At 37.2% G+C, this 15,388-nt stretch overlaps 1 protein-coding gene across 1 annotated transcript; it reads left to right on the top strand.

Annotated features, from left to right (window-relative positions):
- Window positions 1-170: 170 nt before the first annotated feature.
- Window positions 171-5,200, top strand: LOC144444313 (phosphoethanolamine N-methyltransferase-like). The gene is made up of 6 exons (XM_078133726.1): window positions 171-251; window positions 2,807-2,919; window positions 3,343-3,539; window positions 4,127-4,235; window positions 4,519-4,660; window positions 5,003-5,200. The coding sequence occupies exons 1-6, from the start codon at window positions 171-173 to the stop codon at window positions 5,198-5,200; spliced, it is 840 nt and encodes a 279-aa protein (XP_077989852.1).
- The last annotated feature ends 10,188 nt before the right edge of the window (window positions 5,201-15,388 follow it).

Below are 15,388 nucleotides of genomic sequence, written 5' to 3'. Positions count from 1 at the left end.
CATCGTTTTTCTCAAAATCGACTTGCTCTATAGCTACTCATCCAACGAAATTTAGTTCACAGTTTGCTCAGAATGTCACAAGCTAATAAGTCGTGATGGAACTAATCAAACAGCCTTACCGAAGTCATTCACTTTACATCTGGTTCAATGCATACTTAATTGAAACTAAAATGTATAAATTGAGACGATATGAACCGTCTGCTTTCCCTACAGACCACGATGTGGGACGTGTTTACAAAGAACTCGAAGAGGTAAGAGAGAAAAGCATAACATGCATTTACATTATTACATGGTCAAAACAATCTATCAATCAAATAAAAGTGTTCACCCTACGGTACTGATTGAGATATCATATTGCAAATATGACCAAAAGGTAAAACCACTAAGGTTTCACAGAGAGTATCGTCTTTGAATTCATCTCGAAGTACATTGTATTTGGCTTCCTGTGGTTGACATTAAATGTTAACATTAAAAATAAAGGACTCTCAAGCGATTATCTCTACTGAACTTACATTAATAAATTTAAAACAAAATAATTCAACTTTTGTGATAGAATTTTCATTGTTTGACGTCACGGTCGAGAAAATTGATATTTCTATCTTGCATTTTAATGATTAGACAATTTTACACATATCTTACTTTTTTTTTTTTAAAAAGGAAAAACAAAATCGTGCAAGCGATAAAGATTGCTATATTTTCATTCAGTATTGATTATGAATATTTCGTGACATCACATTCTGTCTAACGCGGTTAACATTTTGGTCCCCCCCCCACCAGTCATAACACTAAATCTAAAAATAAACCGGCGTATAGGATGTCACGATAATTGTAATAAACGTGTAAAACAATAACGTAGATTTTCTTAGCACGATTGATGTCACAAAAAGCTTTGAAGAAGGGATGGCACTGATTTTATCGATTTATCTATGTAAGGTTCCCTCATGCGATAAGTCAAAATGGTTTTCAGAGTAAAATTCTCCCGTGAGTATATATTTATTTTTTGAATTTTCGCCTGGAACGGCTGTGTCAATGTTGATCTTACCAACTGTGGCGTGTTACTTTCCTGGCATCGTTCCTTGAAATTGCCTATGATGATTCATCAAACGTATAACTTGGTAAAATGTCGTGTTCAGGTAGAATAAGCCTCGTCAGCCAATTTGACGTGTTCAAGTTTCTCCAAATTTTGACATGATATAATTATATGAAAGCTTGTTCCTGGTTCATTTGAAGTAAATAAGTGCCTTAGTTTCAAAAGTCATTGTCATGGAAATCAACAACTTCTAGTTGCAGACGTAAGTTTGTTTAAGAATTGTATAAATGACAATAGATTGACAACAGTGCTAGTGCCCGATAGACTTTAAGTTAGCACAACGTGACGATGATGATTATGATGATGATGATGATGATGATGATGATGAGGATGATGATGATGATGATGATGATGATGATGATGATGATAAACAATTTATTGTTTCATTTGACAATTGTTATGCAATGTTAAGATGACATGTACATTTTACATAATTTAGAAGTCGCTACTGAATTAATTAGTAGGTGGTTGGAATATTGGGTGTTTCATTGAATGATCGGTTGGTTGCAATTAGTTGGTTGGTTGGTTGGTTGGTTGGTTGGTTGATTGGTTGGTTGGTTGGTCGGTTGGTTGGTTGAAAGGGTGGGTGAGTGGGTGAGTGGTTGATTAGTTAGTTGGAATATTGGGTGTTTCATTGAATGGTTGGTTGGTTGTTTGGTTGGTTGTTTGATTGGCTGGTTGGTTGGTTGGTTGGTTAGTTGATTGGTTGTTTGGTTGGTTGGTTGGTTAGCTGATTGGTTGATTGGTCGGTTGGTTGTTTGGTTGTTTGGTTAGTTGATTAGTTGATTGGTCGGTTGGTTGGTTGGTTGGTTAGTTGTATGGTTGGTTGGTTGTTTGGTTAGTTGATTGGTTGATTGGTTGGTTGGTTGGTTGTTTGGTTGTTTGGTTAGTTGATTAGTTGATTGGTTGGTTGGTTGGTTGGTTGGTTGGTTGGTTGGTTAGTTTGGTTGGCTGGTTGGTTGGTTGGTTGGTTGGTTGGTTAGTTGATTGATTGGTTGGTTGGTTGATTGGTTGGTTGGTTGGTTGGTTGGTTGGTTGGTTGGTTGATTGCAAGAATGGATAGTTGGGTTGACAGATAGTAGGTTGGTTCTGTGATTGGTTGCCAGTAAGGTACAATTACATTGGCTCATACTTGACCTCAAACTGATTAAAATATGATGTGGTGAAAGCGAATAGATGTCTTTATTTAATACCTCTATTCCTATCGTTTTGTGTCGTTTGTTTTGATCCGCAACTGATCCTATTATTCTATACAAGGTCAAATCTCGTTTGAATCTCAAGGATATCTTGAAAGGTTTCTTCAATCAATCAGCACGCTTCTTTCAAAATCGTTCGGAGAGACGACGCCGCCATAGACGGGTCGTATCGTCAACGCAATCCTCCTTGTGTACGTTTGTTTTTGTTTTGTTTTGTTTAATTTTTTTTCAATTTCTCCCGTGTGCGCAGCTGCCAACGTAACGCTCAGTCTGACTAGCTCCTCAAAAGAGGGAGCTTCAAACGAGATTTTATCTTAGTACACAGGGTCAGTTGTGGGAAGGCGGCGATCACCCAGAACAAAACAAACGTCACAAAATTAACGATGGAAATAAAGGTAAATAAAGACATCTAGCCCCTTTTATCACATCAGAGTTTAATCAGATTGATTTGACCAGTAACACCAACCACTCTTGCTGGCAGCTAAATCTGATCCGTTTATTGTATTGTTTCCACACACAGCTGGGGTATGGCAGAAATGATGAATTGAAACTGGAAGATTTGGTCAAGGTTGACCAGTACACCTATAATGAACTAGAAGCAATAGACGACGCCCTCAACGTACTAAGTATTCAGTAAGTGTAGATGCGACAGACAATTGCAAACAAAGTCGTGTTCAGGGACTAACCAGTATTCACCAAAATGTCAAGTGTTTGGTTAATTTAGGGATGAGGACGTTACATGGAAGCAATCTCATGATTACATTACATACTGTAAACTTAAAAAGTAAAAATACAATCGTGGGCATTGTGGGTATTTCTCAGTGATTATTTTATTATGTAATATTAACACAAGTTTACTGACCTATATTCACTTGGCTAAGTGTACTTTGGGGTACTCACAACAAGATTATTTCAATATATACAACGAAACTGTCCGTAAACAATGTTCCAGTAATTAACCATATATTGCAACTGCATATTTTTTTCAGGATTGTATTTTTTCACCATAATGAATAACAGTTTGTCTTAATTTCACAAGCATTCATTTTATTCAAGGTCAAATCACCGCATTCTTGATGTTGGCTCTGGTCTTGGCGGACCAGCAAGATATATCGCGAATACTACTAAATGTCACGTGACTGCCTTGGATATTCAACCTGAGTTAAATGACATTGCACAGGATCTAACCAGACGATGTAATCTGAATGAATATGTAACACACATTTGTGATGACTTCCTAACGGCTGATCTAGGTGAGTACTAAATAAGTACATACTTATACATATACCATGTCATCTCATACGTGCAATTTTCTTTTCAGCACAGACGTTCCGCCACTGAGCCTGCGAAGTCAGTATTATCAAGCCAGCAACTACAGAGCAAAATTATGCATGAAATTATCATATCACTTATTAACATATGAGACTATTTGTATTAAGGTCACATAATTTCCATAAACCGCCAACTAGGTCACATCCATGTAATTTGATACAATCAACATAATATATGCATCATGTGACTTAATCAAAACATATCAATATGAACATCATATGACACATTCAACCTATCAGCTTCTCTACATGGTATCCATGAGAAAATATATACGGAGTTTGCAGGCTGAGTGGATAGAAATGTGGTATCAAAGTACTAGCTAGGTTATAAATATGTATCAAGTTAATATTTCCCTAGATAAATTCAACATGTGACAGTGTGGTTCGTTTTGTACTGTAACGTGATACATGGAAATGAATGACCATGATTAGACCGGATATTACAGTCAATCAAGTCATGGATAAGTATGGGTCTAATTCCTTCTATTCCGTCAATTTTGTCATTCAAGATGCTAACAAGTATGACTTCTTGGTAAGCTGGTTAGCGATGTTACACATTCCGAAGAAGCAGACTATCTATGATGCATGCTTCAAGTATATCAAACCAGGTGGCACTCTGTAAGTTAAATCTATACTGTATTAATCGATAAACCCACAAGTTTTTTAGGCCCTATATTAACCATGACAATTTGTTAGCGGATAAAGCAACGAAGAACAATTTTGCTGACCTAACTTTCAAACGCCTACAACTCAACTGTTACAGTGGTCTGTATCATTGTTTCCACACTCCTAAGATTTTGTAAATCCATTTTTCAGTCTCCTCCACATTGTTGCATTCTGTCGTAGAATATGTTCACGTGAATCTTAATTCAGATGTCATATTTTATTTTTGCCTTTCCAGGTATGTTGAGGATTTGGTGGCAAGGCGTAAGTTAACAGAGTCAGAAGAGGCAAAAATGCTGTCGCTATTTTTCTCCCCGGGTTTGCTAACAAAGGATGGATACAAAGAATGTCTCCAGAAAGCAGGTTTTGTTGATGTACAGGTAGGAAAATGGACGTGTACTTTACATTATCTGTTGTCTTAGCAAGAAATGTGAAACTTTGAAATAACAAGATGAAATTAACGATAGTTATAGTTAATTTAATATTACGTCTGTGATGATTTAATAATAATATGTATGTATGTATGTATGTATGTATGTGTGTGTGTGTGTGTACGTACGTACGTATGTATGTATATATGTATGTATGTATGTATGTATGTATGTATGTATGTATGTATGTATATCTGTCTGTCTGTCTGTTTGTGCGTCTGTGTGTGTACCCTGTTAATTTTTAGCTTAGTATTCGATTACAATATTTTGTTGTTGTTTTCTCTGATATAGATTACAGATATGACCGAGAACTACATCAGATTTACAAAGAAGAGATACGAACAACACATGCATAAAATGGATCAGAAAGTACGTCTGATGGGCCAAGATATAACCAGGGAATTGGAATCATTCTACTGGGATGCACACAAATCCTATGTTGACGGTTTAATGGGAGGAATTCGAATCACGGCAATCAAACCGTGCTAGTACAAATACCTAGACATAACACAGTCAATCAATCAATCATAGCTATCAGTGTTCTTATAGTTTACTTGTTCTCTTTAGTGATGTAAAAGACTTTCCTTGTATCCCACGACTCCTCTTCTAGATCTGTTTCATTTACCAAGCCATTAATCAACGTCCAAACAACACTGTTATGTTCAATGGCACTCTTTCTTGAATAAAAAATGGTTCTGTTTACTTTCCTTTACTAATTACTCATTCATAATTCTACTGAATTCTAGTCAGGGTTTTGGGACTGTGTGACAGGGCTATGTTGTACACGTTGCTGTGGAACTGTCAAGGCTTTCCCAGTCAGTCCACAGGCTATCCCAGAGTCACCCAGACCCGGCACCTGCGGGCTCCGTGTGAGTAATCGTCCCCGACTTTTCGAGTCATTACTCCAGGAGTCTCGCCGAATTCGCAGTCGTCTGAGTGAGACATGACTTTAGTGATACAGCCTACCCATTGAGTCTGCAGAATACTCACCTTGGGTTTAGGTCGGTCACAGAAAAAAAAACGTTTCCAGTGGGATTAGAGCCCATTACCTCCCAACTGCGAAGGCGTAAAAAAAAGTTGTGTGGTTCCGATTACATTCAATTTTAGAATAGGTGGGGTAGGTAGATTTTTTTTCATATGTGAGTGTCTAGTACAGGTAGTAATGTTTTCCGTTGTTTTTCATATGGTCTCTATTATATTGGTTTCTTCTCATTACATGTACAGCCAAATTGGAAGAACAGTTTAATATTGTCTTTTTAAGTTGATATCAGTTTCCACATCCACTTAATATTTCTTGCGAAACTTCACGATTTTTGCGATTTTATATATGTTCAAGCTTGAACTTGCCGGTGTCAAATTTTGTAAGTATGACAAGGTCAACTTGTACATTCAATTCAGCTCCAATTACTGAGTTTGACTGAAAAAATGAATGTCTCGGCCCTAAAAAGTACATGATGCGGGTAGGTGATGTGGGATTTCATTCCAATATTGAAGAAGCAGATCCCATCTGTGTATAACTAAATATCGACTTTCATAACCCAAATACACTTCACAGTCAAGTTGACCTCAACCGAACTGCCCTTTCAACGTATCGTTTACTGATTCGTCTTCATAAAAGGACAAAGTACGGAATTCCTTGACAGTTAATTACACATCATTTAAAGGTTTCTAAATATGTGGGTAATAATTGTTATATGCCGAATAACGATCACTCAAGTGCTTGTGTTGTTGTCAACTTGTCATCCACCAACAATTTATTTGGAAATTACATGATGCATTTCATCTTCTTCAAATGACCACTGCAATTTGTGACCTTGCAGTTCATTGATCAAACAATAGAATGACCTACATAATAATGACAACTTTCTCTCAAGATAAGAAGTACATAATTTTTTTTGTTCAAGGTCAAATCACAGCGTTCTTGATATTGGTTCTAGTCTTGGCGGACCAGCAAGATATATCGCGAATACTACTAAATGTCACGTGACTGCCTTGGATAAAATGACATTGCACAGGATCTAACCAGACGATGTAATCAGAATGAATATGTCACACATATTTGTGATGACTTCCTAACGGTTGATCTTGGGGAATGTACACAAGCGATTTTTTTTGTGGACTTGCTACCTCTAGCTGGCTATGCAAACCATGTCAAAATATTTTCTTATTAATATCTAACAGGACAACAATGTAAATCTCTGACTTGTTGGCAGAAGTTCTGAGTAGCTTTGATGATTTACATTTACCTTTATGCATATACTGAGGGCAGCTCATCTAATTTTTTGAATATTAAATCATAGATTGAAAATAACCTCAATTTGTTTGATCGATCGATCGGTCGGTCGGTCGGTCGGTCGGTCGGTCGGTTGGTTGATTGATTGATTGATTGATTGGTTGATTGATTGATTGATTGATTGATTGATTGATTGATTGATTGATTGATTGATTGATTGATTGATTGATTGACGCGCGACGTGTACGCCTCTTTACCTCACTGTCCAACTTGAAGAAGACACACAATATTACTTTTCGCCTCATCAGCGGATAAGTATGCCTCTGGTTTGTTAATAACATTATGAGGATTGAGGACACGGCATACTGAAAATAAAGTAGCTCTAACGTGTACACTTCTTCCAGTTTTTTTTAATAACCATTTACAAATGTTCCAACAGAATGCCTCTAAATCCCACTTATGCCATTTTAGATGTAACATACTCCATTTTCTGCTAATAGATCAAAAATCCTTTTAAGAAACAAATGACGTCATTTTTTGACGATAATTACGTACATTTACAGCATTATTCTTTTCTGGTAGTCAAAGAGATCAAAATCGAAATGATAAATCTCTCTGTTGCTTTATCCGCACTCGCATACAAGACATGTAAAAAGATTGATGACGCGATACCGTATTTCTGCTGAGCAAAAGAAGTTTTGTATATTGAATCTCAAACTCTACAATTCTAAGGTCAACAGGGACGTGAGGAAAGGGGCATCGAACTATACTGTTTGTCTGTCTGTCTGCCTGCCTGTCTGTCTGTCTGTCTGCCTGCCTGCCTGCCTGCCTCTCTCTCTCTCTCTCTCTCTCTCTCTCTCTCTCTCTCTCTCTCTCTCTCTCTCTCTCTCTCTCTCTCTCTCTCTCGTCAGGTGTATTACACTATGGAATCTTTCATTCTGACGAGGATCGTGAACCACGACAGATATCGAAAGCACAACACTATAAAACTGTGAACTGCTTGTGCATTATAACCTGTGTAAACCATAGACCCTATACACGTAAAGTCTATGTGTAAACCGTCGTCCAAGTTGGTGTGAAATATGTTATCAAATTATTTCCATTTGAATAGCGCCATCTATGACAGTAATAAGTGTTGCTTTCTGTTTATCATATTTGATTTAATATACAAAGTAGTTTTTGTGCAATTCTTCACATGGTACGGTTCTTTTCCTGAATAAAGAAAATGAATTTTAATATGTTACATAGTCCGTGCGTGTGCGAAGGTGTGAACGTCACAGAATTACGCTACTAGATACTGTGATTGTACAGAAAGATAATATATCAATGTTCACATCAGTGTACGATATCGATCACAGACATTATGTAAACATCTCATGAGAGCCTAAGGAGCAAGTTTTTCTTTCGTTCCAATTCTACATATAGCGAAGTTGTAGGGCCTATCCATCTAAGTAGATAACAAAATGTACTCAAAGTACGATCACATAATAATATCAATGGGATACGAGTATAAATGGCTATTCGAATCTGACTTTATCTACATCTGCCTCGGAGCATTTCCGTAATTTACTTTCAACTAGGGGGAAATAGTTCCTATCGTACAATGACCCGTAGCATAAGGTACGTTTACGTTGGTCTCGCTGGTGAATCTATTTTCCTTCCTCTAGCTTGTATTAACTCAGACAACCAAGAGGTACTGATAAGGTATAAACTGCGATTCCACATTTCTCATTGTGAACACTCGACGTATTAATGTCACATATATATGTCTGTCTGTATGTCTGTCTGTCTGTCTGTCTGTCTTTCCACCTCTCTCTATCTCTCTCATAACCGGCTATGAAAACAAATTAGATCATGAAAATACTTTCTTGTCATCTTTTCACTACATAGTCAAGAAAGGTACGATTTTGAAAATATAATGCAACGTGGCATACAACGAGCTCTTACTGGAACCCTACCACGGTTGTATCTAATCACATTTCAATCTTTAATAAGTATATTACATTTGGTAACAATACTTAGTTACTATTTCTGGGATACGTGCCTGGATAAGAACAATGTGGACGTAATAAGGCATAATAAAAAAAAGTTGTCTGGTTCTGTTACCCGACCCCACCTAGTTTTTACGCCAACCCTAAGCTGTTTTTTACGTACTCGAGAATTGTTTTTACAGAAATCGAGAAAAAAAATAATAAGATCGCGAAAATAGTGAAGTCTCGCAAGAAATAGTGGATGCGGAAACTGACATAAACTTAAACAGACAATATAAAACTGTTATATGGCTGTACATCTGATGAGAAGAAACCAATAACACAGAGATCATATGGAAAACAACGGAAAACATAACTACCTGAACTTAGACACTCGCATTTGAAAAAAAAAAAAAAAAAAAAAAAAATCTACCTACCCCACCTATCCTAAAATTGAATGTAATCGGAACCACACATTTTTACGCCATATGTACAGCCTGAATTATACTGCTCGTAGTGAATGAAATATTTGTCATACTCTAAATGTAATATTGTTCAAGTAGATTGCTACAATTGACAATAACTAGCCTGTTGGTCTATGTAGTGTAGTGTGTACTAACATGGTTACTGATAGCAAATATTGATTACCAGTAAAACTTCAGTGTCAATAGTTAAAGAAACTATTAACTTCCCTATCTGCTATGTTTGTCTGTCTATCTACTCTGTCTGTCTGTCTGTCTGTCTGTCTGTCTGTCTGTCTGTCTGTCTACAATGTCTGTCTGTCTGTCTGTCTGTCTGTCTGTCTGTCTGTCTGTCCGTTTCTCCCTCCCTCTCTCCCTGTCTCTCTTTGCCTTTCTCTGTCTCTGTCTCTGTCTGTCTGTCTGTCTGTCTGTCTGTCTCTCTCTCTCTCTCTCTCTCTTTCTCTCTCTCTCTCTCTCTCTCACAATATAAATGTATTCCCATGTGTGCTAGTAGAGCATAGTGATCGGAGGTAAAATTCGTGTCTAATTATGTCATCGCCTTTTTTATATCAGTACTCTTGATGTTTCATTATGGATTGAATTCTTTAATAGAATGCCTCAGCTTGGCTGATGGCCATGCAATATAAATTACTCCTTGCAGTCAAAACTATCACAGGCTTTCGCTTATGACAAATTAAATTTCAAAATTAGATTGAAAGTGAGATTTCTGTCGAAATTTCATTACGTATTCTTTCTCTCTGTTTAAGTGTATTCCCTGCAGATTGTCATAACAGTGGTGTCTGGAAAAAAACGAACCACGTTTATATAATTATGTCTGCGCATGTGTCCTGTAATGATTTCGTCGCTATATTGCACTTTCTCATATTAGTTTGGCAATATCTCGATATGAAACGATAAACATGTAAATACAGCCATGTTACAAGAAATGGTAATGTAAAAGTTCATAGTTCACTGCTATAAAACGAACCGAATATGACATTATTTAGTATTTCATCAGCTAATGTCAGATTATTAATCAGAGTAAGATAACATAGTGGAAAGCGTCGTCTACACACGAAATCCATTATAGATTTCGACTTTGCATCCTGGGAATAAAGAAAGGGGTGAATAAAACGGAGGAATTCGTCATACTTTTGCTAATGACGTCATCATCCAATGATTAATAAACAAGGAGAGACACATTGAATTCCCTTTAAGAAAAAGGCCAAAACGAGGCAATTTCCTACATGATTCTAAATTTTGTACACTTCCAAAAGTATCAACAATGCAAACGTGATTTCTTATGTTATTTGTGACTGTGTACCCCGTGAATCTGTCATACATGGTTATTCTCTCAACTAGTCAGTATGCAAAGAGAGATTTACTGAATAATTCATACAATGGAATCTATGCAACCGAAGAGTGCAGCCTTCAGGCACTTGAGAAAAATATAGTGAGATTGGCATGCTATGAGAACTCATTAAGTCTTCGACGTATGCGTTGTATACAACAATGTATCTAGAGCCTGTACGCTTCTTCGTTTCTTACCAGATTATCTTATTTGTTTTCTACTCCTTATCATAATACCGAAATGTTCTCCCTTGGGTGTAAGTTTTTGTTCAAAGATGACCATTTCGTCTGTAATGTAAGTGTCACCAGGACGTGATAACTGGCAGTTTACACCGTGGACTGCCCAATCATCTCTTTAAAATGTGTTAGACGTGTTACTCTGGATGGACAACAGCATGCGAACATTAATTTGAAGTTTCCGACCACATTTCTCATCTGTGAGATGGAAGCTAGGACGTAATAGCCACCCACATATTTGTATGAAACCCGATACAGAGAGGAAGTCCCTGGTTTTGAATTGCAGGGTGATCACGGTCTTATTACACCATCGACGAGATTTGTCACTAAGTAAAGAAAAAAAATTACCTCCCTCACCATAGCAACGTATATTGATGTCGTGTATAATCGACCTTCTGTAGAAACAGGGGTCGTAAAGAAGGGGAAGCGAAACGTAATCGGAAAGGAAAGCTTGATTGGAAAAAATGTGGAATCACTTCACCACAATAGTGCGTTCAGGTATATTGAAAAAAAAATCGCAGCTGATAATTCCGCCGTAGATTACGTGATTTCATGAGGCTTGCTTTGACAAAGAGCTGCTGAAAAAACGTATACACGGTGCATCGAAGCATTCCGTATTTAGCCAGTCCCTAGCTATATGCAGCTATTCAATACGTTCCTGATCGTATATTGAATTCGTCGCACCAGTGGTTCGGCTCGTGTTCAATTTACAACACGTAATCAGATGACAGAAAAATGTAACAAGATACGAGAAAATACATACCTACCTACTTAAACGTAGAGACTGTTGTTCTTGTTTTAACAACCTGGTCACTGTCGTCACGGGTTTTCCGTCAGCTTGACAACTTCCCCATATAAACTATCCGTCATTCAAATCGACTGCAATTTCCGGATAGATTTTCAAACGTATATAAATGTCGTAAATATTCACATTTTCTTTTCTTTTCTTACCGTCCTCCTGGACACCAAAATCAGGAGTGTGTGAGCGCTTGGGAAAGAAAATGGAAAATCAGACTGAGATATTTTTTCCTTCTGTGAATAAGTATATCCCATAGGCGACCGACCCTGTGGTGGATATCAAGATTTCACAAACAAACACGCGTACGTCGTTTTGAATACACCTGACTTCCTCATTAGAATATTAAGTGTGTACTATTAACAAATAGAATGGACTCAGCGATAGCCTTAATATTTCTATCATCTAACAGTACAAACTATCAATATGATGTGGACTTTTAGACGTTTGCGTGATACCAAAATGAAGATAGTACAACATACGTCGTATCTCCCGGATAGCGAAGAAACAATTTCCCAATTAACTGCTTAAAACGAGCTATGGATACGTTGTAGTTCCGTCTTCGAAATGTTAATATTTGTTCAACTAAATCATCGCCCCCAAAAAAAGCAGAAATGTGTTGAATTAATTGTTATAGTCTAATTGGTACGTTGTACTCACCCGTTTCTATGCCAACGCCGAACTCGTACAGAACGGATTAGGACTTAGAGACAAGGCAGCTTGGAGATGGATTTATCTTACAACACTGGGTATCAGCTCGTTTCTGACGTCACAGACAAATTTGCTTCGGTTAGATTATTGCATATAGACTATAATACGTATCGTGGTGACATCACGGCCCTGTAGCTCTGCGAGAAGTCGACCTTTACAAACTACTATGTTTGCATTGAAGTCGACTTCTTTATTGGATGACAGAACAATTACATTATTTTACGTTTTGGTCTACGTTCAACAAACCGTAAAGCTAACATCACACGTACTTCGTATGCTATTATTTAAATTGCAAATACAAACACACGTTTTATACACGTTTTTCTCTTCACATCTCTTCCTCTCTAGATCTGTCATATTAAAATTCTACATGCCACTTCCCTGCCACTTTTCTTCTCCACACCCCTCTCTTCGCATCCCCTCATAATCAATCATACTCAATTTCCTCCTGTCTCCCCCCCTTTCCTTTCCTTCCAACATCTGAACCTCTTTTCTCTCTCTAATTCTCATTGTATCTCGCTTCTTCTCTACACATTTTCCCCTGGATAATTCTCAGTCAATGTTTCCACATTTAGTCTCTCTCTCTCCCTCTCGTCTAATGCCCTCTCTCTCTCTCCCTCTCATCTAATCTCTCTCTCTGTCTCTCTCTCTCCCTCTCTTTCTCTTTCAATTTTCTTCCTTTCTCTCTCTCTCTTTCAATTGTACGCTCTCTAAGTGTGTCAATGTATTCTATCATTCGCTATTCACATGTCCTTTTCTCTCTGCCGACAGCTGTCTTTCTTATGTGTCTGTTTCTCTTTCTGTATGTTTATCTCTGTCTGTTTGTCTGTCTGTCTGTCTGTCTGTCTGTCTGTCTGTCTGTCTGTCTGTCTCTCTCTCGCTCTCTCTCTATCTCTCTCTCGCTCTCTCTGTCTCTTTCACTCACTCACTCACTCACTCACTCACTCACTCACTCACTCACTCACTCACTCACTCACTCACTCACTCTCTCATCCCCATCCCTATTCTCTATTCCTATTCCTAGACTAATCATGCCACTGTATGGAAATCAACTTCAAAACGACAATATAAAAGAAATATTGATTACCTAAACTTCAACAAATGTCACTTATGTAACCTTTTGAAATGCGTTTTCCCACTAGATAAACAAATAGTTGTTTTAAGCAATGAAACACGGTCAAGGAGTTATTAGATGTGGAATTACTAAAATACGTTTCTCAAAGTATATCGACACGAAGAGTTTTACTGGAATGACACAAAAGATTGCAGATAATAAATGGATGGATATTTTTCTTTTACCACACATTAAACGTACCACCACGTTAAATCCAGGGTATTCGAGCATAAGATTTTGCAAAATTACTTTGCTGTTAATTATAAGCTGGGTTATTTGCAGTAATGAGGCATGTTCATTTTGCTCTAATCATGGCGAGTCTATTTTCCATATTGTTTATATGAACGTGAAACTGTACGTGGTAGATGGATTTTGGGAACGTTTCAAAACATGGTGGAATGGAATGACAGAATTTTCTACTAATATTGATAGTGATGGTATTTTGTTTGGGTCTACAAATTTTTCTGAACTTCTAAATGTCTTACTAATTCAAGCCAAGCTGGTTTATTTATAAGTCCAGGCTACCATCATTCCAAAAATTTACTGAGCAAATCAAGAAATTGTATAAGATTGAAAACCAAATTGCCATTACAGAGAACAAACAGGCTAAATGATCACTTATGAATAATTGAATTATTTTAACAGGTTTGTTAGAATCTATTTTAGTACATTTTCTTTTTCCACACGCACACACATACACACATACATACATACATACATAAATACATACATACGTACGTACACACACATACACACATACATATATACATACATACATACATACATACATACATACATACATACATACATACATACACACACACATACACACACACACACACACACACATACATACATACATACATACATACATACATACAATGTACATACATACATACATACATACATAAATACATACATACACTCACATTTATTCATTTAACAAGGTATCAAATTCCACACTGCTTACAATTTTGTTTGAGCATTTCCTTTTTGTAGTGACGCCATAAGCGGAAACTCTTGTTGAGAAGCTCATCACCAATTTGAATTGAGATGAGGCAAACGATGTCCGATTTCGTTGCGATGGAATTATTGACACCAGATTATTACGTGTCGCAGATGTCGATAATTGTGAATATACTGTAATATTGGAGACAGAGTGTCAGAACAGCGTTTTAAGAGGATTTAGACAGGGATATTAGTTAACTTGGATTATGCAGTGTGTAGAGTAAGGTCATCAACTAAGATGATGAGGAATGTAAGGAAGTCAGACAGACAGACAGACAGACAGACAGACAGGCCCTAAGAAGGGAACGAAAGAAATGCGTACATTTAGACAGACAGACAGACAGACAGACAGACAGACAGACCCTTAAAAGGGGAAGAAAGACACATGTACATGCAGACAGACAGACCCTATGAAGCGGAAGAAAGAAACCGTACATATAGACAGACAGACTGACAGACAGACAGACAGACAGACAGACAGACGGAAGGACGGACGGACAGGCGAAAGGAAAAAGTAAGAAAAAAATGAAAACAAACATACTGATGATGCATCAATAGCCAACACTTTAAAAGAAGCGTAGGGCATATACTAGTGAATAATACCAAACGGATCGAAATTGAAAAGACATAAATAATAGCCTTTTAAATAAAAACGACTTCGAAAAATAAGCATTTCTTTTAAAGGTTCGTGTACCACGTAATCATGTAAGATAAGTCATCTAAATGTTGAACCTATAGTATGTAATAGGGTAGTAAAGCATTCACATGAATTGCTATATTACAAACCTACCTGTCTC

Source organism: Glandiceps talaboti, chromosome 13 (assembly GCF_964340395.1).
Source record: "Glandiceps talaboti chromosome 13, keGlaTala1.1, whole genome shotgun sequence".
NCBI lineage: Eukaryota > Metazoa > Hemichordata > Enteropneusta > Spengelidae > Glandiceps > Glandiceps talaboti.
The sequence above is the reverse complement of the archived record's forward strand: the minus strand, read 5'-3'. Positions and strand labels throughout refer to the sequence as shown.